This window comes from Anabrus simplex, chromosome 1, assembly GCF_040414725.1.
Source record: "Anabrus simplex isolate iqAnaSimp1 chromosome 1, ASM4041472v1, whole genome shotgun sequence".
Classification (NCBI taxonomy): domain Eukaryota; kingdom Metazoa; phylum Arthropoda; class Insecta; order Orthoptera; family Tettigoniidae; genus Anabrus; species Anabrus simplex.
The window spans coordinates 1,299,731,814-1,299,752,937 of record NC_090265.1 but is presented as its reverse complement, the minus strand read 5'-3'; the positions used below and the strand labels follow the sequence as shown (position 1 = coordinate 1,299,752,937).

At 42.5% G+C, this 21,124-nt stretch overlaps 1 protein-coding gene across 2 annotated transcripts in view; it reads right to left on the bottom strand.

Annotated features, from left to right (window-relative positions):
* Positions 1 to 21,124, bottom strand: part of gro (groucho) — a 628,688-nt gene that overhangs the window by 157,448 nt on the left and 450,116 nt on the right. For both annotated transcript variants that reach the window (XM_067137706.2, XM_067137707.2), the window contains exon 5: positions 8,545 to 8,607. In XM_067137706.2, the coding sequence (XP_066993807.2) occupies positions 8,545 to 8,607 (63 nt within the window). The remainder of the gene's footprint in view (positions 1 to 8,544; positions 8,608 to 21,124) is intronic.

Below are 21,124 nucleotides of genomic sequence, written 5' to 3'. Positions count from 1 at the left end.
ATCTGACACCAAATCGTTCGCAGAGCGGACGCCAATGCTGGTCTGTTCGTGGGTACAGGATCCATGACACGGAGCCTGCGTTCCAGGACATCCCAGATATGCTCGATAGGGTTCATATCGGGGCTCCTGGGTGGCCATGGCAGTCGGTGGACCTCCGCTGCATGTTCCTGGAACCATTCCCGGGCGACGTGGGAGCGATGTGGCGGCGTGTTATCATCTTGAAACACCGCAGAACCGTCTGGGCGCTGGAAGGACGAAAATGGGTGGAGATGGTCTCCGAGCAGCTCAACATACTCTTCCAGAACAACTAGGGGGTCCATTTCATACCAGGAAAATGAACCCCAGACCATAACAGAGACACCAGCGCCCTGGACCACACCTTCGAGGCAGGCGGGATCCATCGCTTCATGTGGTCTGCGCCATACACGGTGCCTCCCATCGGCATGGTGCAGTTGAAATCGTGATTCGTCCGACCATATCACGTTACGCCATTGTTCCAATGTCCATCCCTGGTGACTGGCGACAAATGCGCGTCGTTGTGCCCGATGACGTTGGGCTAACAGTGGCATCCGTGTGCGGCGCCGGCTCCCATACCCTATAGAACCCATGTTCCTACGGATTGTCCACTGGGAGACGTATCTAGCACGGCCTGTGTTGAATTGAGCCGTGATTTGTTGCACGGTTGCCAGTCTGTCACTATTTACAATCCGTCTCAGATGTCGCCGGTCACGGTCATAGAGGGTGGCTGGACGGCCGGTCGTTCGTCTGTTGTGGACGGTGACACCCGCATTCAACCATTCACGATACACCCTGGACACGGTTGATCGCGTGAAGCCAAATTCCCGCACCACTTCCGAAATCGCACTTCCCATCCGTCGGGCTCCGACCATCATACCCCGTTCGAACGGTGTCAGCTCACGACGACGTTCCATGTTACACCTGTCACATTCACAGCCACTGCTCAGAAAGTCTCCTATACAACTGCCGCTGGTACAGGGGGCGTGTGGTGAGCAGACAACACACCTGCGCATCATTGCTCCGCTATCATATGGCATTTGCTCAGTCAGTGTAGTTTTTCCTCTAATAATGAAATATTTCGCTTTGATGTAACACGCGAAAAGGACACGTAAAGCTGTCCATGAGAAAAAATTCTTCACTGAGATCAACTCCAGCCACGCTAAAAGTGTCTGACCCTGCGCTTTGTTTATTACCATCCCAAAGCAGTCTCTTGCCGGGAATTGGACTAGTTTGAAATCAAAAGGCAAATCTGGAGGAATCCTAGGGAGTTTCTTCTGTGCCACAAGTTAAAATAGCATCTTCAATCACACAGTTTTTCAAAGTTTTCACAACCAGTCACGTTCCATTACATAACTCTGGCGGGTGTAGATTAGGTACCAGTATAATAGGTACCCCCATTGTCAAAACCAGCTTACGTGGTGACAAGCCGAAACGATGTAAACAATTTGAAATTTCTGTAAGGTAATGAACAGCTTCTTCACTATCGACTACTGTCTCTACTGAGTAATATACACGAGTCTGAGCAGTAAATTTGAAGAACACCAAGTCACTTTCCAACTTGTTCGTTTGTCGGCGACAATATTGCTCTTTATTTAAACCAGAGGTGTGCAGATGCTGGGAAACTGGCAGCGAGCGGTTACGCGGGCAGCGAGGACATTGCATGGACATACGGATGTGGCGTCATAGTCCACTGTGCTCTAGTATGACTACCGAAAGGTAGAATGCATGCCCATGTGTCACTGCAGCTTCATCCCACACTATTAATTCTGGAAATGAGATGGCTTTTGCTTGAACCTTTAGGTTTTTAGCTTTCCGCGGAAGCGGAGGCTCTCGATTTCGCCTGGAAATGAATGGAACGATTTTGAGTATGTTTGCATCGACATACTTACGTCAACAGCTCATTTCAGTGATGAAAATGCGCAAGTCCGACGACAGAAGTAGACTATCAGATCTACAACTTAAGCACGTTCTAAGACTACATTCAGCTCAAACCACTCTGAGAATGGCTGAGGTGGGAATCGAACACCCTCTACTCAGATGACCTTCCGAAGCTGAGTGGACCCCGTTCCAGTCCTCGTACCACGTTTCAAATTTCGTGAAAATGCCGGGAATCGAGTCCGTGCCCCCTGGGGTGGCAGCTAATCACACTAACCACTACGCCACAGAGGCGGACAACACCTGCTTTCGTGGAGAATATTTGCTTTGCTTTGGGGATAAATCTTACACTATCGAAGGAGCAATTCTTACATCTACTAGATTTCTCGAAAACTGCTCCAAATATTTCGATGAAAATCACAGACTAGAGGTGTTTTGGGACTAGAAATCGATCGGTACGGTTCTTATTTTCAGAAAAAAAATTGGTTACAAAAACAATACAATGGAAGCCATGATATCTACACTGTTTAGTGCAAAGGTCCTGTAGCACGCGTAATGGCTGTGATCATCAAAGCATCAATGTAAATATTATGGTTTGGTACTCAGCTTAGACGATTCGTGTCACAGGGGTTGCAAAAAAAATTACCATCAGATTGTTGGCTGGCAGATTAGGAGAGATGGTGGAATATAATTTCTAATAAATTTTTAGTCGTTAACGTGTGTTCACATTTTTAAATGACAATCACTTACTAGGGGTTTCCTGAGACTAGTAATCGATTGATAAAGGTCTCATTTTCAAGAAATTAAATAACCAGGCGTTTACATGTAAACACAAGATAATGATTAGCCAAGATGGCAGAGTTTTGTCGGCTTTGACACCGATTCTAACTGTCATCGTTAATACATCAATTTGAAACTATACTTTGGTACCCAGCTTAGACGGTTAAACGAGCAATTCTTGTACATTCGCTTTCTCCGCAGAGGCTACAGGTTTATTGGGACTAGAAATCGATCTATTAGTGTTTTACTTTGGGTAAAATTGATTTTCAGGAGTTTACATGCAGTTTTTACAGCGTGACAGACAGTGACATCTATCTTTTCTTTTTAATTAGGAAACCAGCTAAACAATAGAGTTTCCAGACTTTTAACTGCGGTACCTAACAACAGATGACGGTCAAAGCTTGGTCAAAGAAGTAATATTAATTTCATATGATCTCCGTATGGTACTCCAGTTATCAAACGTTAAGTACCGAGCAACAAGTGGCGATTTTATAATGTAAACAATATAATTAGGAAGTCACTGTTAGACAGTACAGTTTCATTGTCTAGCTTGTTTCATTGCAACAGATGGCGGTTTTCTAACGAAAACAAATAAATCTTACCAAATAGTTTTTTCATAGTATGTGTGTGATTGAACAACATATTATATTGCCCAAAGGTCGTCCACGGAAACCAACGAAGTATAACTCTCAAGCTTCGCGCTGTCAAAGAAAGCCTGAAAATTGAAGTGATAATGAAAACCTACAACGTGTTTTCCAGTCACTGACCGGGTCAGAGATGGAATGAATGAAGCATATATAGGCTATTAGTACGATGGGGTCGCCAATCCCAAAATGATTTTTATTAATGACTGATAGATGCTATGAAATGAGAATGAAGAGTGTTGCTGGAATGAAAGATAACAGGGAATACCGGAGTACACGGAGAAAAACCTGTCCCGCCTCCGTTTTGTCCAGCACAAATCTCACATGAAGTGACCGGGATATGAACCACGGTATCCAGCGGTGAGAGGCCGACGCGCTGCCGTCTGAGCCACGGAGGCTCTGGAGTGACAATATACTGGTGCAGTTGACCTTCGACGTAACCCTGTTTCTAATCAAGAGACATATTCATCACGCAGTCAAGAAGAGACTGACAATACTAGTGAGGATATTTACAGGCGAATTTTTCTGAAAGTGAAAATATTACGATTGACTTTTCAACCTAACCCTGTTTCTAATCAAGACGCATAGTCACTGACTCTCCCAATTCGTGCTGCTAAAGTAAGATGCACTGAGTTCATTTCTGAAATTACACATTCAGAAATATCTTGTAGTTTAAATGTTTTACTTGAAAGCAACCTAATGCGGCGAGCTACAGAAAGTAGCAAGAGGAGAGAGATTTGAAGATACGCGACAGTGTGTGTCACAGCATATAGCCAGTGAAACCAACCAACAACGAGAGAAGCGGTTAGATGAACAAAGATGCCGTGATACCAAACGTCGCACAGCTTTGGAAAGGAATTGCTTACCAACATACAAATGTGCTATTAGTGCAGAAGTGTCGTACCAAAGCTTGGGACCGTTTTGTGTAAACACAGCGGTGCTTTGCATTTCCCAGAAGGGCTGATGACCTAGATATTAAGTCCCTTAACAAAAAGCATCATTTCCCAGATAGAAGCGTTTCTAATCGCATAAATCCCAATTCTTTCGGCGAATGTTGCTTGCATGGACGAATTGCATTGGAGCCACCACAATTTTTAAATGTATTAGCGCGTCTCTTTTTAAGGCATCATCCGTTATCGCAAGAAGTTCACAAAACAATGAGGAACTTTAACGCGTCTTTTGCGCTAGCAGCTTTCAGCGTGGACAGTGAACGAACAGTTGGGCTCCAAGGTCAGTGCAACACTCAGCGAGTTGGGGTTCGGTGGCTGGGCTGAGGGCGGCAGAGGTGTTGGCTGTCGCTAGTGTCCCGCCGAGGTCTAAACCAGGAGCTGTTGTTGTAGTGTCGGAGAGACCAGTGAGTGTGTAACTGGGGGCGACAGAACGAAAGACTGTGTACTGCCTTAGAGTACTGTGTATGTGTACTTCTGTGGATTGAAGACCTCCGTGAATCAGCGATTGAAGCAGCCATCGTGAGTGTGAAGATAATTGGACGTGTGTTAATATTCGCTGTTGTGAGTATCGTCCTGCTGTTGGCCACTGTTGAGCTGTTGCTGATTGTTGTTCACTTCATGTGATTGTGTGAAGTGCCGGAACATCATTGGAGTTCCAACCAACGAACGGTCGTCGAGTATTGTATAGCCAGTGACACTGTGTTCAAATCCAGCTATCTACGCACAGCCGCTTGACTGGACTTGGGAAGTGAAAGTGAGGCTTAGGCGTCCGCAGGTAGATGAGCGGGCTAGACCTCCTACTGTGTGTACAGAAGAGAGATTTGTAAATAGACTGTAATTAGTGTGTGGATATTCATAACTGGTTAGACTGTTTGTGTTTAATTATGTGTGTGTACATTTATTACGCCATCCTGAAATAAATTAGAGTAATCAAACATATGGAGTTTTATTCGTAACAACACAATGAACCTCTCAAGACCACAACTTTTGTACTTTTTTAAAGAAAAATACGTTTCTAACAGCGAAGTTGTAGTCACATATTCGCCATGACGACGTAGATATAGTTATATCTATCGGCATTAGTTCGAACTACGTACATCCTGACTGATCCTGACGTATGTTGCATTCCAGAGACATACCGAGAACACGAAAACGTTTGAGAGACGTAAACGAGTACAGTTATGGGTTACAAGAACAATGCAGTGAAGGCCATCATACTTGAACACTTCAGTGAAGAATACTATCTTTCAGTAAAATGAATACTTTTTTTCTTCTCATTCTCGGATTTCTCTCTCTCGATAAGCAGGAAACAGAGCAGCCCACGTGGTGGCCATGGTCGTTAACGCGTCAAGCTTATACGGTCTGACACCGTGGTTATCCAGTTCGAGTCCCATTCGTTGAAAAAATATGTCTGTCCGTCTGTTAGGTCATCAGCCCAGAGGCTGGATGGATCCTCAAACAGCACCACCAAAGGCTATGCAGTTATTGAGAAACCACAAAAACCAATGGCAGTACCAAAATGAGGCATACTAGGCAAGAGGTAGTTTGCCATTGCTTTCCTCACTGGGCCAGTGCTATTGTAGCACAGCTAACCCTATGAGCAACACCTTTCATGACACTCAGACACACTGGTTGTGCTCTGAATGTCATTAATCAGCACCACCCATACCTCAGCAACTTCCATATTGTCACAGCCATGGATGAGACTGGGACTTCAGTGGAAACTACACTTTGCTCTGGCCTGTGCGAAGAGATGGATGCAAAAGTAGTATCCATCAAGAAATGATAGTAGGCAGTGAAAATATATATATATATATATTTTTAACCATCAGAATGTTGACGGGTATGGGAGGTGGTGTAATACAATTTCTAATCACTAGAATGCGTGGCAAAAGTGCGGATTAAATTCCAAACCTCTCCGCAGTGCCATTATGGAGCGAGAGCATATTAAACGCCAACCTTTTCTTGATACCTGAGCTCACTAGTGCTCAATCGAAAGACCTCGGTTATCTTCGAGATTCGTATCGGCAACCTTTGAAACACAAACTATGAATCGGTTATGCATCGCCATGAGACATCTGGCGTACACTTTACGTACTAGTACTGTTGTTGTTTACACAACAAAGCCAAACTATAGAATTCATGCTAGGAACAAGATTCGCATCGAAAAATGTTATATAATATGCGTGAGAGACAGTTGTTGGCTTAAGATAATAAAAGTTTAGAAAATTCATATCGATCGATCATATTATCGATTCACTTCAGATTTCATTTCCATTCAGTTGGCAGTATATTCGGAACTGGGAGAGCTCTCTCCTTACTCCTCAACCCCGTAAAACCTGGTATCAAGAAAAGGTTCGCGTATAGTATGATGCTGTTGATAGTGACTCGTGTTCAACAGTTGTATGCAGCTTTCTCAAGAGTACGCAGATCTATAGACGTTGAAGTACAACTGCAGGCTACACTGCACTCAATATGGTTTTTAAGGACATTCTACTATAAAATACCTGTTTTGATTCCAGTCGAATGCCGTATAAAACCTGGAAAGCGTAACTTTTTATGATATATTCATAGTCCAGTCCGGCTCCATGGCCAATTGCTTACCGTGCTGACCTTTGGTCACAGGGGCCCCGGCTGCGATTCCCAGCAGGGTCAGGAATTTTAACCACAATTGGTTAATTTCGCTGACACGGGGCTGGGTGTATGTGTCGTCTCCATCAACATGTCATCCTCATCACGACGCGCTGGTTGCCTACGGGCGTCAAATCAAAAGACCTGCATCTGGCGACCCGAACTGTCCTCGGACACTCCCGGCACTAAAAGCTCCTACGCATTTAATTTCATTAACAGTCCATTTAGAATTTCCTATTACTTTATAGATAGTAATTTCGACTGTCGAAGACAGGCTTGTGGACTAGTTATACTATACATATCAAACAAGGACACTATCCTAGCTACCATCATTACAGTGTTCTGAAATCGTGTTATTTCACATATAAGGTATACAGCCGCCAAAACATTTAATAGTATTGTATGAGTTTTTTGCAGATAAACTTTTCTCAGAAATAACTGAACCTGAAGATATAATGTTTCCCGCGGGTATGCACAGGATTTGTGTCTACACAATATTTTGGTAATAATTAAAATTAAGTCTGATAAAATGCGAGGAATATTACAATTCCACGCGCTCAATCTCTTTTTGAACGACTACACATTACGTTCTCGAACTTTCAGAATAAGCAATTGTGTGCAGAAGATGTATAATATCACTCCATTGTCCGGCTCCTTGGCTGATGGTCAGCGCAGTTTTCCGCGGTTCAGAGGGGTTCGATTCCCTGCCGGATCGGAGATTTTTAACCTTAAATGGGTCGGGGACTGGGTGTTTGTACATTCCCCAACATCTGCAACTCATACGACACTAAACTCCGCTACAATAACACGCCCTTTGTCCAACCTCGTCGGTGGGTCTCCTTTACAAGGGCTGCACGAGGCTAACAATACCCACACGGAATTATTTACATCCTATGTTCTTCATTTCACCTATGAATCATTCGCTGCAATTGGGAACCATTAAGATGGTTTTCAGCGGCTTCCCATTTTCTCACCGGGAAAATGCTGGGACTGTACTTTAATTAACATCATGGCTACTTCCCTTCCTATGCCATCGTCGCCGAAGGCCCTAACCGAGTCGGTGCGACGTTAAAAATGGATCATCAGCAGCAGGAGCATCAACATCGAAAGAATTATAGTAATACAATTAACGGCTCTTTCTACGAGAAATCAAAATTCACAGCCTGTTTCCAGTCAGTCGAAAAGGACAGGAATGGAGTGAATGAAGCCTCATCTAGCGGCGAGGACAGGAATTGTGCCGGCTGCCAAACCCTGTCGCACTATTCAGGGGCAACGATTAATGCCTGAGAAATGAAATATTATATATATTGGAGAGTGCTGCTGGAATGAAAGATGATAGGGAAAACCGGATTACGTGGAGGAAATCCTGTACAACCTCCGTTTGCCCAGCACAAATCTCACATGGAGTGACCGGGATTTGAACCACGGAACCCAGCGGTGAGAGGCCAGTGCGCTGCCACCTGAGCCACAGAGGATCATCTTCCTAAGTAAATACATAAAATAACTAATGAACAGGCCACAAGTAGGTCTGGAAGAAAAGTGACTAATGATCCACTTCATAATAATTGCACGGCGTTACAGCAATATCTAGCTAGGGAAAAACATTTTTGAAATCAAGGCAATTACTGAATATGCAAAGCACTCACCTCTTGAGCTAGGAACGGTAACACCTGCGCGATGATAGCATTCAGTCTTTTAGCGATTTCCGTCTGAAACAAAAGAACCATAATCAGTAACGCCCATCAGCAAACTCCGTTAAATTATAGCAACAATACAGTGAAAAGCAGATCTTAATAATTACACTATGAAATGCACCCTAATTTTTTTTTTTTCACTACAGTCAGTGACCATACAGAAAACGCTATCGCTTTCAAATAGAATCGGTACGTGCAATAGTTTATATGTACACATGTAGTAGAGAACCTTGTGACAGGTTCGATATCAACATTCTACCAATGCATTTCGGGATTACAACACGGTGCAAATTATTTCAACAACATTACATCATTTCTTGAAGCCCTCATTCATTATATGCTGAAAGTCACGTCAACTTTCACGTTCCTGAACATTGGCGGTAGGTATCTCGCTAATTAGCTACACTGGGATTATGAATGAATGAATGAATGAATGAATCAATCAATCAATCAATCAATCAATCAATCAATCAATCAATCAATCACCACTGACCTACATTTAGGGCAGCCACCCAGGTGTCATACTCCCTATATGTTGTTTACCTAGTCTTTTCTTAAATTGCAAAGAATTTCGAAAGTATTCCAATCTCAAACTCCCCTTCCTATAAACGAATATTTGCCCCAATTTGTTCTCTTGAATTCCAACTTTATCATCATATTGTGATCTTTACTTTCCAAAATAACCACCCTCATTTATTACTCTACTAATGTCATTCAACATCATCTATCGACTGACAGCTCGGAACATATCAGTTAGTCGAGCAGCTAGTCTCCTTTCTGCTAAGTCTTCCAAGCCCAAACTTTGCAATATTTTTGTAACGCTACCATTTTGTCGGCAATCACCCTGAAAAAATCGAGCTGATTTTCTTTGGATTTTTTCCAATCCTCGAATCAAGAACGGTAATCCTGGTGAGGGTCCCATACACTGAAACTATACTCTAGTTGGGGTCTTGCCAGATACATACATGCCCTCTCCCTTACATCCTTACTGTAACTCCTAAAGCCACTTATAACCATGTGCAGGGATCTGTACCCTTCATTACAATCTCATTTTTGTGATTACCCCAATGAAGATTTTCTTATATTAACATCTAGGTATTTACAGTTACCCCCATGTGGAACATTCATCCCATCAACGCGGTAATTAAAACTGAATGGGCTTTCCCTGTTAGTGAACTCACAACCTAACTTTTAACCCCGTTTAGTATTATACCACTGTCTGCTGTCCATCTCACAACATTGTCGAGGTCTTTTTTGCAGTTGCTCACAATCTTGTAACATTTATTACTCTATAAAGAATATCATCCGCAGAAAGCTTTATGTCTGATTACAGTTCTGTACTCGTAATTTATTTATATATAAGAAAACGAAAGTCCAATAATACTGCCTGAAGACATTCCCCTCTTAATGATTACAGGATCAGATAAAGCTTCATCCGTCTACTTCTCTGAGTTATATTTTCTAGAAATATAGCAATCCATTCAGTCACTCGTTTGTCTAGTCCAATTCCACTCATTTTGCCAGTAGTCTCCCATGATCAACCCTATCAAATGCCTTAGATAGGTCAATCGCGATAATTTGACCTCCTGAATCCAAGGTATCTGCTATATCTTGCTGGAATTATACAAGTTGAGCTCCAGTAGAATAACCTTTCCTAAACCCGATTACTTTATTTTAAGGCTAGAAGTGGGAACGGTACTTCAGGGCTTGAAAGACCATATCATACATACATACATACATACATACATACATACATACATACATACATACATACATACATACATACATACATACATACATACATACATACATACGGTACGTACATCTTTATTATAGAATGTTATGCCTTCCAGTGTTGAGTCTACAAGCCTCTGTAAACTTACTAAACGCCGCCACAATCCTCTATTTGTAACTAATTCTTTGCCCTCGTTTAGTTGTATACCTCTTATCTTTAAATCGTTAGAATATGAGTCTGACCATCGTCACCTTGGTCTCCCTCTACTTCTCCTAAAGGTTATCACAAGTCGAACCTTGGGTATGTGGTAAGAAGCAGTGATTTAACAGCAGGTGGACATCCCTGAACAGATCCACATACTCGAGTGACCACAGCACGCGTGCATGTGTTTCGTCAGTTATCAGGGCTGCCCAAAGGTAACTCGAACATCCCATGCGGTTGTAATGCTATGTTTCTCGGGTTTCCACTTTCAACTTCGGAACCTTCCAGTTAAAACTCAGCTAATTTTTGGTGAGTGAGTTTCCCTGTAAGGCGCAGATGTGATTTTAGCAAAATTTCAAGGCAGATTTCTATATGAGCTCATTGAGAGTCCCCTGTTAAGAAAAGACAAGATGAAATGAAATTAAATGTCGTACGGCTTTTAGTGCCGGGATATCCCAGGACGGGTTTGGCTCGCCAGGTGCAGGTCTTTCTATTTGACGTCCGTAGGCGACCTGCGCGTCATGATGAGGATGAAATGATGATGAAGACAACACATACACACAGCCCCCGTGCCACTGGAATTAACCAATTAAGGTTAAAATCCCCAACCCGGCCGGGAATCGAACCCAGGACCCTCTGAACCGAAGGCCAGTACGCTGATCGTTCAGCCAACGAGTCGGACAGAAGACAAGATAAACCATGCCGACTTGTTCGATCCAAAGCCACAGTGACGTTAGGTAGCTCACATGAATAAGAATTGTCTCCAGAGTTCATCTCGCACACAAATTGCAAATACTGAGGTAGAGCAAAATTTAACACCCAAGGCACCCCACGTATATTACAAATAAACACGTTGATAACAAGGTTTACAGATGATAAATTCACTCAAATTTGTAACTGCTACTAGAATGAATGAATTATATAATTAAAGAATCCTTGCACTCAAACCCTAAAATCTAAGACGCATCCGAATTATGATAAGCTGCACATTTCGATATGTTTAGGTGGATGTGTGCTTTTACGCATTCTTCAAAATACTAACAACAAATAACGAGCGAGTTTGGTCTGCGCGGTTCGAACCGTGAAGCAGTTAGCTTGCATTCGGGAGATAGTGGATTCGAACCACACTGTTGGCAGCCCTGAAGATGGTTTTCGGCGGTTCCCTATTTTTAGACTATGCAAATATTGGGGCTGAACTTTAATAAAGACCACTTCCCAGTCCTAGCCCTTTCCTATTCCATCGTCGACATAAGACTTTTATGAGCCGGTGCGACGTAACAATAGCAAAAAAGAATACAAATAAATTATTTGTAGCCCAACGACTCAAAGACAAACAAAGCATTTAGAGGAAAAATATTTTCAGCCAACCTAGTACAGTACCTGATCATGCAAAGAAATAAGGAACCATCTCAAAATCTATCTCAAGTAAGAGAGGGGTGGTAAAGAGAATGGATGAGCGGGATGGCCCTTCGGATTCCCGGAACAAGGCCAGAAGGCATCAAATGGTATAAATCATCATGAATACTTGAAGCGAGGACTATTTTAGCGGCCTACTGCGTTTGCACCAGCCTCCAGATTGCATCTTAAATAGTTCTCCCACGTCACAGAAGAGCAGCTTTATGTTGCGAAACAGTTTTAAATTTAGTGCTAGCTGCGAATGATAAACAGCAACCTGAGTGACGTACCCGCCTGCTACGTCTGCTTCGAGCAGCAGACATGAGAACCATAACATTGCTTGACGACAACCTGGTTCCATAGATGGGTAGTCAACGTCTTGGCCTTCGGTCCTAGGTTTTGACTCCCGGTCGGATTGAAGTATTTTCACCTTAAGTGGTTAATTCTTTTTGCACGGTGACTGAGTATTTGTGATGTCCTTAACACTCCTGCAACTCTCCTACCACACAAAACAGTTATCCTCCACCACAGCAACACGCAGTTTCTCACACACGGCAGACGCCACCTACCCACGTCGGAGGGTCTTCATTACAAGGGTTGCACCAAGCTAGCACTAGCCATAAGAAAGTAAATTAAACCGAGCTGTGAGCTTGAATTTGGGAGATCTTGGGTTTGAACCCCACTGTCGGCAGCGCTGAAGAGGATTTTCCATGGTTTTCCATTTTCACACCAGGCAAATGCTGGTACTGTAACTTACTCAAGGCCACGGTAGACTCCTTCCCAGTCCTAGCATTTTCTTATCCCATAGTTGCCATAACACCTATCTGAGTAGGTGCAACGTAAAACAAAAGGCAAATAATAATAATAATAATAATAATAATAATAATAATTTGAAAACAGGTTCAGGATAGCAGATTGACCTCACACTAAGAGGATCAACTCCCGGCACAATTTGTTGGCAAAACTTGTACCTGTAGACATACTAGCATGTTAAACAACTAATGTTTAGGATGAAATTCTGTCACTGCTCGTCTCACACATACCACAGTACACCATACTTCAATAAGCCATCGGTTCTTTTAGGATTCTCCCAATTTAAGTTCGGCGGTGAATTTCGATGATCCAATCACCCTCCGCCAACGGTCGTAGCCGTGTTGAAACACCGGATCCCGTGAGATCTCCAAAATTAAGCAACATTGGGCGTGGTCAAGATTTGGATGGGTTGTCACGCGCTGTTGTTGGTGGTGGGTAAGGGAATGGAGGAGTGGAAAGGATCTGACCACCTTACCGTACGTAAACTCCGGCTCAGACACACCTCTGCGGAGGTTCGGACCTGCCTTCGGGCAGAATGCACCCTTACCTCAATCACCCTACAAGGTGAAATAATATATATTTGTATTAATACAACTTCCCCCATATGGAGGCTGCCACAAGGACAAAGCATATCAGTTAAAAAAGTGCACGGCTTTTAAAGTCATTGGTGGAAATTAATCAAACATCTCGCGAGGGAAGTATCGCAAATTACCGTGTCGGCACCCAACTCTAATTATGACGTTGATTCCGCATGGTGTAAGAAGACAACATGCAAACAGTGATCTGCAGCATTGAACTGGAATCTCCCTGTGGGTGGGGGCAGTAAAATAATACCCACGGTATCCCCTGCCTGTCGTAAGAGGCGACTAAAAGGGGCCCCAGCGGCTCCGAACTTTGGAGCGTGGGTTGGCGACCACGAGGCCCTTAGCTGAGTTCTCGCATTACTTCCACTTACTTGTGCCAAGCTCCCCACTTTGATCTATCCTATCCAATCTTCTTCGGTCAACTCTTGTTCTTTTCCGACCTCGACGGTATTAGGTTTTCGAGGCCAAGGGAGTCTTTCATTTTCACGCCCTTCGTGGCGCTTGCCTTTCTTTGGCCGATACCTTCATTTTTCGAAGTGTCGGATCCCTTCCACACTTTTCTCTCCGATTCGTGTTATATAAAGGATGTTTGCCCAGTTGTACTTCCTCTTAAAACAACAACAACCACCACCACCACTTCTCAACAATGTCATCCTTATCCAAAATAAGGCTAGACCGCATGCAGCAGAGGATGCACAGAGGCGATTTCAGCGCTGGGTGGGGTAAGTACTGGAACACCCATCATATTCACCAGACCTGTCTCCGTGCGGTATTCACCTCATCTCCGAAATAAAAGGACCATTACATGGGAGACTGTCTGGAACACGAAAGGACATTGCCAACGTTGGGAAACATGAGAGACTGCAAAATTCGCATATGGTGAGGCGATTAGTATCCGACATCATCTGTATCGTTGGCAACGTATTGTGGAGAATCTAGGGGACTGCTATGAGGGTTTACCGTAAAGATCACTTTGCTCTCTTAGAAAAGAAACCGTGATTTAGCACAAAAAGACATCATGGCTGACAGTTTCCTGACTTTATATCATACATTTCATAATTCATAAATTTCACTGTACCTGATGCCACTCACTCCCATCTGTATATTTCAATTAGTCTGGTACATCCCACATTTGAAAAAAATATATAGTTATGGATCAACCCTTATACATAACAAAGCAACCTGCCGAGTTTGTACTGGCGTAAAATACAGCCTGAAAACGAAAAATAAAATGTGAGGAACAATGTGGCAATTAAGTGCTTATTCGTTGTGCATGGTGTCAAAAAGACTCGTGTTTCGAACATTTCATCATTACTAATCATTTTTGCTTTACTTCATTTCTATAAAGTCTTACGCAGCGAAGACTCCGCTTCTCCAGCTCAACTGATTACGACTCTCCGTAGGGATGTGTTAAGCCGTGCTACATTGTTTTTGTAACATCAAGGATTCCAACTTCGATTTTGGGATGTAGCAAAGGAAAAGGGCATCTCATATTTTACATTTGATCTTCTTGCACCATGTGGAATCAACTGTCAAAATGAGAGGTGTGTTTCGACACGATAATTTTCGAAACTTCCGTCGTTAATACAGCAGCATCACAGCCGGGGTAGAGGCTGCGAAACACCATGCTCCAGGGTCATCAAATTCATTTTACATACTCTAGACAGAGCCACGTCATATAAATGTTAGCGTACTTGTCAGAGGATACTCTAGTATACGACGACACAAAAGATATTTATCAAATACGTAATGGCAACAACAAATACTTAAACTGGCTATTATATAGACTTAACGCCAAAGTCTATCATCTACTTAAGCCATATTCACCGATATATTTATGAACGGAAATTTTTTTTTTTTTTTTTTTTTTTGCTAGTTGCTTTACGTCGCACCGACACACAGATAGGTCTTATGGCGACGATGGGACAGGGAAGGGCTAGGAGTGGGAAGGAAGTGGCCGTGGCCTTAATTAAGGTACAGCCCCAGCATTTGCCTGGTGTGAAAATGAGAAACCACGGAAAACCATTTTCAGGGCTGCCGACAGTGGGGTTCGAACCTACTATCTCCCGAATACTGGATACTGGCCGCACTTAAGCGACTGCAGCTATCGAGCTCGGTAACGGAAAATCTACTGATCTACTCGTACTGTAATATTTATACACGATGAGTACTTCTTTTCAGATCGTAATTATGTATTCCACAGTGCAGCGTTTTACAAAGGCCCATTTTAGCACTTCTGTAACGGACAAGGCCTACAGCATCAAGGAGTTTTGGTAGATTTGATAAGCCAGCATTGCGGCCGAGCTTGTTGTTCTAGAATTGGTCTCTTCAGCCCTCTGCCCATAAGAACGCATAATCGGCAATAATGAAGCACTCGGAAGGCAATCGTTACACTTGCCAGCGAGTAAATGCCTATGATGATGGTGTTCGAGTAGCACACGACTCAATCAAATCGTCGCAGGAAAACTAAAACGACAAATGTCACGCCCCTTGTTTGAAATTTGATTTTCATCTATTTTATTCGTACAACAAAAATCTTCACGGAGTCAATGAACGTTTAAAAATGACAGACTATTAGACTCTGAACCGGGTATAGGAAAAGCGGAAAGCTGCAATATGAAACAGAGCAAAATACAGAACCGCTTAAACTTTTCTAACAAAGGAAGGTCTCAGGAAGTTCGCGTGCAGTGTGGCCGGACATTATTACCATGGAATTAAAGTCTGCTTCGCTCAGAGAGCAGGATGTGCCAAGTATCCTGTTGCTTCAGCTGTGCACGCACGACTTACCATACAAATCGATATCGAAGGCGAACTACCTCTACGATATCGTCATTTGTTCGTTCTCCACCAAGTATAAAAATACGGTACCTAGCATAACTAATTTAACGCCGCTTATGTAAGTCTGCTTGACGGATCGAATCAGATATGTTCTCAATATTATTCTCAGAAGGTCGACTCTCAAATCGAAATTCGTGGCCGAGCCGAAGATCAAGAGTACCGTACTTCGTAATGTAAGTTACTAGACCTGGTGGGAGAGGAGATGAGATATTTACGAATACCGGTTGTTAAAACTATTTCAACTCCTCTTTTGTCAGACAGCGCACTTTCTTGCTTCAGACTTACTCAACGACAGACTGCGAAGAGTAGTTCAATAAATGCTTGTCACCTGTGTTTAAAGTTGCCAGTCTGTCGTCATTTTAGAATGATTAAATGCAAAAAGATCCTTCGTAGAAGATTTACATCTAGAGGAACATTTTCGTTCCCCCTGAGTTTCTACGATCATTCAAAGATGTTAGTACAACCAGTTTATACAGGTGGCTCTGTACAAGGTGGAGCAATAAGGAAGGGCAAACGTTCAGGACACAGTTCTCACACGTAGAAGAAAAGGAAGCTATATGGATATTAGTCCGGGAACGCTTTATTTTAGTGTTAGAACTTGTTTACTACAACTCTACATAGTGAACTAATCATAGGAAACACGCAGGAACAGAATGTGGGGGAATACCAGCATACCACATGAAAATCTTCCGTACATGGAATGCTCCAAATGTCCCCCCTCCCTCCCATTAGCACTGATGCATGCATCAACCCGCTGTCTCACTGAATCCTGGATGCACTGACGTATCCCTGCGACGACTCCAGAGCTGTAGAAGCAGAAGAGGAAGCTGTGTACCGAACGGATGACAACACAGTAAGGAAAGAAGGATACAAACGCAAGGTGCCATTAAATTTCAAATACAATTGGGGTAAAACGAGGATGAGCAGTACAAGTCAAGATAGGGTTACAGAGGACGGTATAATTAGCTCCCCAAATGGAAGTACTATAGAAGGAAAAACACGAGTCACTCGTAGTAGAGCAGTGAGTATTGCGGATATTCCGACAAGTTAATAACTAGTGTGGAACATAGGCACTATTAATACAGGGTGTACATCGATGAGAAAGCAACTGTTGTATTAAAATGGTAAATGAAGATTATGCATATGCATGTGTAACTAACTTCACTCAGCACCGAACTCAGTGATATGTTTTTAAAATTAACGACTATCAGAAACTCACCGGTAAAATCTGTGGCATAATTGGCACTCGTCGATCACATCCATTAGTGGATTTAACTATATCAATCAACCTTAGTTAAGCGAGAAATGAAGTTAGGCCTACCTGTTTAACTTTTATTTCGGCTCTTTCTTGTACTTATTTTATAGGTTCTTCAATACTGACGTCCAAGATACCACCCTCCACAAACTGCGATGAAGAACTACATGCCATAAGGTACCAGTTGGCTGTTAATAGTTACAACCAGAAAACGCTTAGAAATGAGTCCAGTGAAACTTTTGTAACACCTTACTCAATAATTCAAGAAAGGAGGGTACAAGACTATATTCAAAGCAAAAATCACAGCCCCTAACCGAGTTCATCCCAAAGCAACTTCTACCACGACACATGTATTACTCTTTAATTTCGAGCGGCTGTTCCAGTCGGATACGGCTCTCGTAAGGCAGATCCTCCGATGTGGGCGGTCGGCGTCTACTGTACATGCGAAACTGCATGTTATTGTTGAGGACAGCACAAAGATCCAGTCCTTGAGCTAAGGTAATATACTGTTTACGATTAAAATCCCACGACCCAGCCGGTAGTCAATTCCCACGATGTCAATGGTCACGTAAAACTGCAACCTTGCATGCGTTGAGTGTTCCATACTTCACATTGGACAGACAGGTCTGTATTTCAAACCATTTGCCAACCACTTACTACAATTAGGGCGAGAATTCGCAGATATCTCCACACTAACCTTAAAACACCCACTCGTAACACTGTAAACTAACCAACCAACCAACCAACCAACCAACCAACCAACCAACTAACTAGAGAGAGGAAGCAAAAAGTTACCACACTACACGGGACGTCTGGGGAAAAGATTGCCGACAATCCATTGCTAGACTCGCTGGTAAGCTGGCGGCCCTTCAGTTTCATTATGGTAGGCCTAAATTATTTTAAGAGTTAATACTGAAGTTGAACATTATGTGCCGGGATGAGTGGCTCAGACAGTTGAGGCGCTGGCCTTCTGACCCCAACGTGGCAGGTTCGATCCTGCCTCAGTCCGGTGGTATTTGAAGATGCTCAAATACGTCAGCCTCGTGTCGGTAGATTTACTGGCACGTAAAAGAACTCCTGTGGGACTAAATTTCGGCACCTCGGCGTCTCCGAAAACCGTAAAAGATTAGTTAGTGAGACGTAAAGCAAATAGCATTATTATTATTATTATGAACATTATATTGATCTTAACTTTTATCAAAGCAGCTGTTGAAAATTATATCCATCGTTCACGATACAAACGTTGCATCGGCGTAAAAATATTTCGAAACGCTCATTGTATATTCGCCTCTGGGAGTTGACGTATGTGTCGTCCGATTTCATTATCCAGGGTTTCTAGAGTACGCGGATGGTCCTTGTACACTTCCTGTTTTAAAGTTCCCAACAAGTGAAAATCACAGGCACTTAAATCGGGGAACGAGGGGGCCAAAGTCCATGACGAATTATTCGTTCATCGAATACCTATTCTAATGCATGCATAGATTGATGAGCTGTATGGGCAGTGCCTTTATCCTGCTGGAAGTAGGCATACTGCTTTTCTTCCTCTTTCAACGTTTCAATACTATACGTAATAGCTAACACAAATAAACAAATAACGATCAAAAGCAGGTGTAGGAATGCAATAATAATCTGCGCACAACAACTCCACTCGTACTGTAAACGGCTATTCCGTACTGTACCAGTAAAATACAGCCCGAATTTACTATTTAATTTATAATCGCACTACTTATGTCTCAGGGCAGTTTCAGGTAAATTATAGCTACGGCTTGGTAAATGAGGAAGGGTCCTATCTACAAGAAAACTTGAAAGATTTTTAAAGAATGAAGTTTATTCAAATAAATGCATGTTACCACCTTGGTGTAGATTTTCGTCTTCTTCAACATCGTCTATCAGGTAACCCGTACTCCCAGGTCACCATGCTTAACTGGACTGGAACTCGTTCTGCAGGCCTCGTTCGTCACCATAGAATGGAGTTGGAACACCCAGGTTGGTCCGTCATGGGATCAAACTCGTACCTCTGAAGTTCTAGACGTTCTCCGACGATCTTGCGGGGTAATCACTCGTTTTATTACTCACACGAGTGTCCACAATTGCACAGTCGCCCGACACTTATTTGACACCTATGTTTGATTTCATATTGACATAATATGACGTCGATCTTCACTAGTCCCTTGTAGATAGAATTTAAATGTTAATTAAATATGAAGATGCGGATAGCATCGAATTAAGAAAAGAAAGATATAACTGTTCATGAACATAAGCTTTAGAAATAACGAAACTGAAGACTGTTCATATATTATGCACAGTTCGTGGTTGCTTTCCACTGAAATATGGTCGCACTTGACACTAGGATAAATATACGACTGCTCAAGAGATTATCCAACGTACACTGCTGTCAGTAACGCGCTAATAAATTATTAATAACTTTGAAGAAGAAATTACATTAGCAATTATTATGCACAGTAAAAAATCCAACTCTGTTTGAATAGAGTATTGTTCACTTCAACCCAGAATTTGAAGAAATAATAAAATTAGCAATTATTATACACAGTTGTAAATTCAATTCATTATGAATCGAGTATCGTTCACTTCTACCTAGAGTTAATCATCTGTGTCGAAGCACACGAGTATAAATTGTGTAATAGGCAACCACTTGCATTTATGGTAGTGAAAAAATTTAAACACTTTCATGGTCACTTCTCATTAATAAATTAAATAAAATAAGCTGACACAGTTAATAATATAATGCAGCGGTGTGTCACTTTGAAATTCACAACACTTGTTGGTAAGAAACTAAGTTCCACAATTATAACGACTTGTCAGATGTCGAAGTTCCTACACGAGCACAATTTCTAAGTTCCAATCAACTGACAGAATCTAAGTCCACTGCAAAGACTTATCACACATCGAAGTTTCTACTCGCGCACAGATTTTAAGTTCCATCTAACTGACAGAATCTACATAAGTCCATCATGAAGACTTGTACAAATCGAAGATAAATTCTGGCAGCACTTTGTCTCGACGAACAGAGTAATGGTGCACCGTGGTGAGTCAGACTGGACTCCTAGCTGTGACTGACTGACTGACTTGGTTGGGTTGAGCTCGTCTTATATACGATTTGTGCTTCTACGTCATCAGATATCATGATTTCTATGAAGTGGAATAACTCGAGAATCCCTCAATGGATTTATTTGAAACTTAATATTACATGATTCTCTACAAAATGACGTATCCCTCGAGTTGATACGATCGTTATTACAGGAGTTTTGAAATTTTGCTAGTTGAACATTCGGGAAGGTGTGACGTTTCTTCTAGAACAGGCCAGTTCATGCCGCGTAGCACGTGGCAGAACAGACACGTAGCCTATCTTGCTCCTGCGTCCACGTCACTCGTACAGCTGTGGCTGCTTCAGGCGGGGTCGCTCCACCGAGCGTAGACAGACCAAGCTCGTAGTAAGTGATTAAATATTATTTATCTTTAAAAATACGGCATGTACCGCGCATTACTGGTACAGTACGCTTACTCTCAGTTTTAATTACTGCGTTGGTGGGGTGATCACTGTAAGTACCTCGGTGGTAATACAAAGAAGATCTTCATTGGGGTAATCACATTAACAAGGTTGTAAAGAAATGTTACAGATCTCTTCACATGGTTATGAGGGTATTTAGGGGTTGTAGTAAGGATGTGAAGGAGAGGGTGTATATGTTCTGG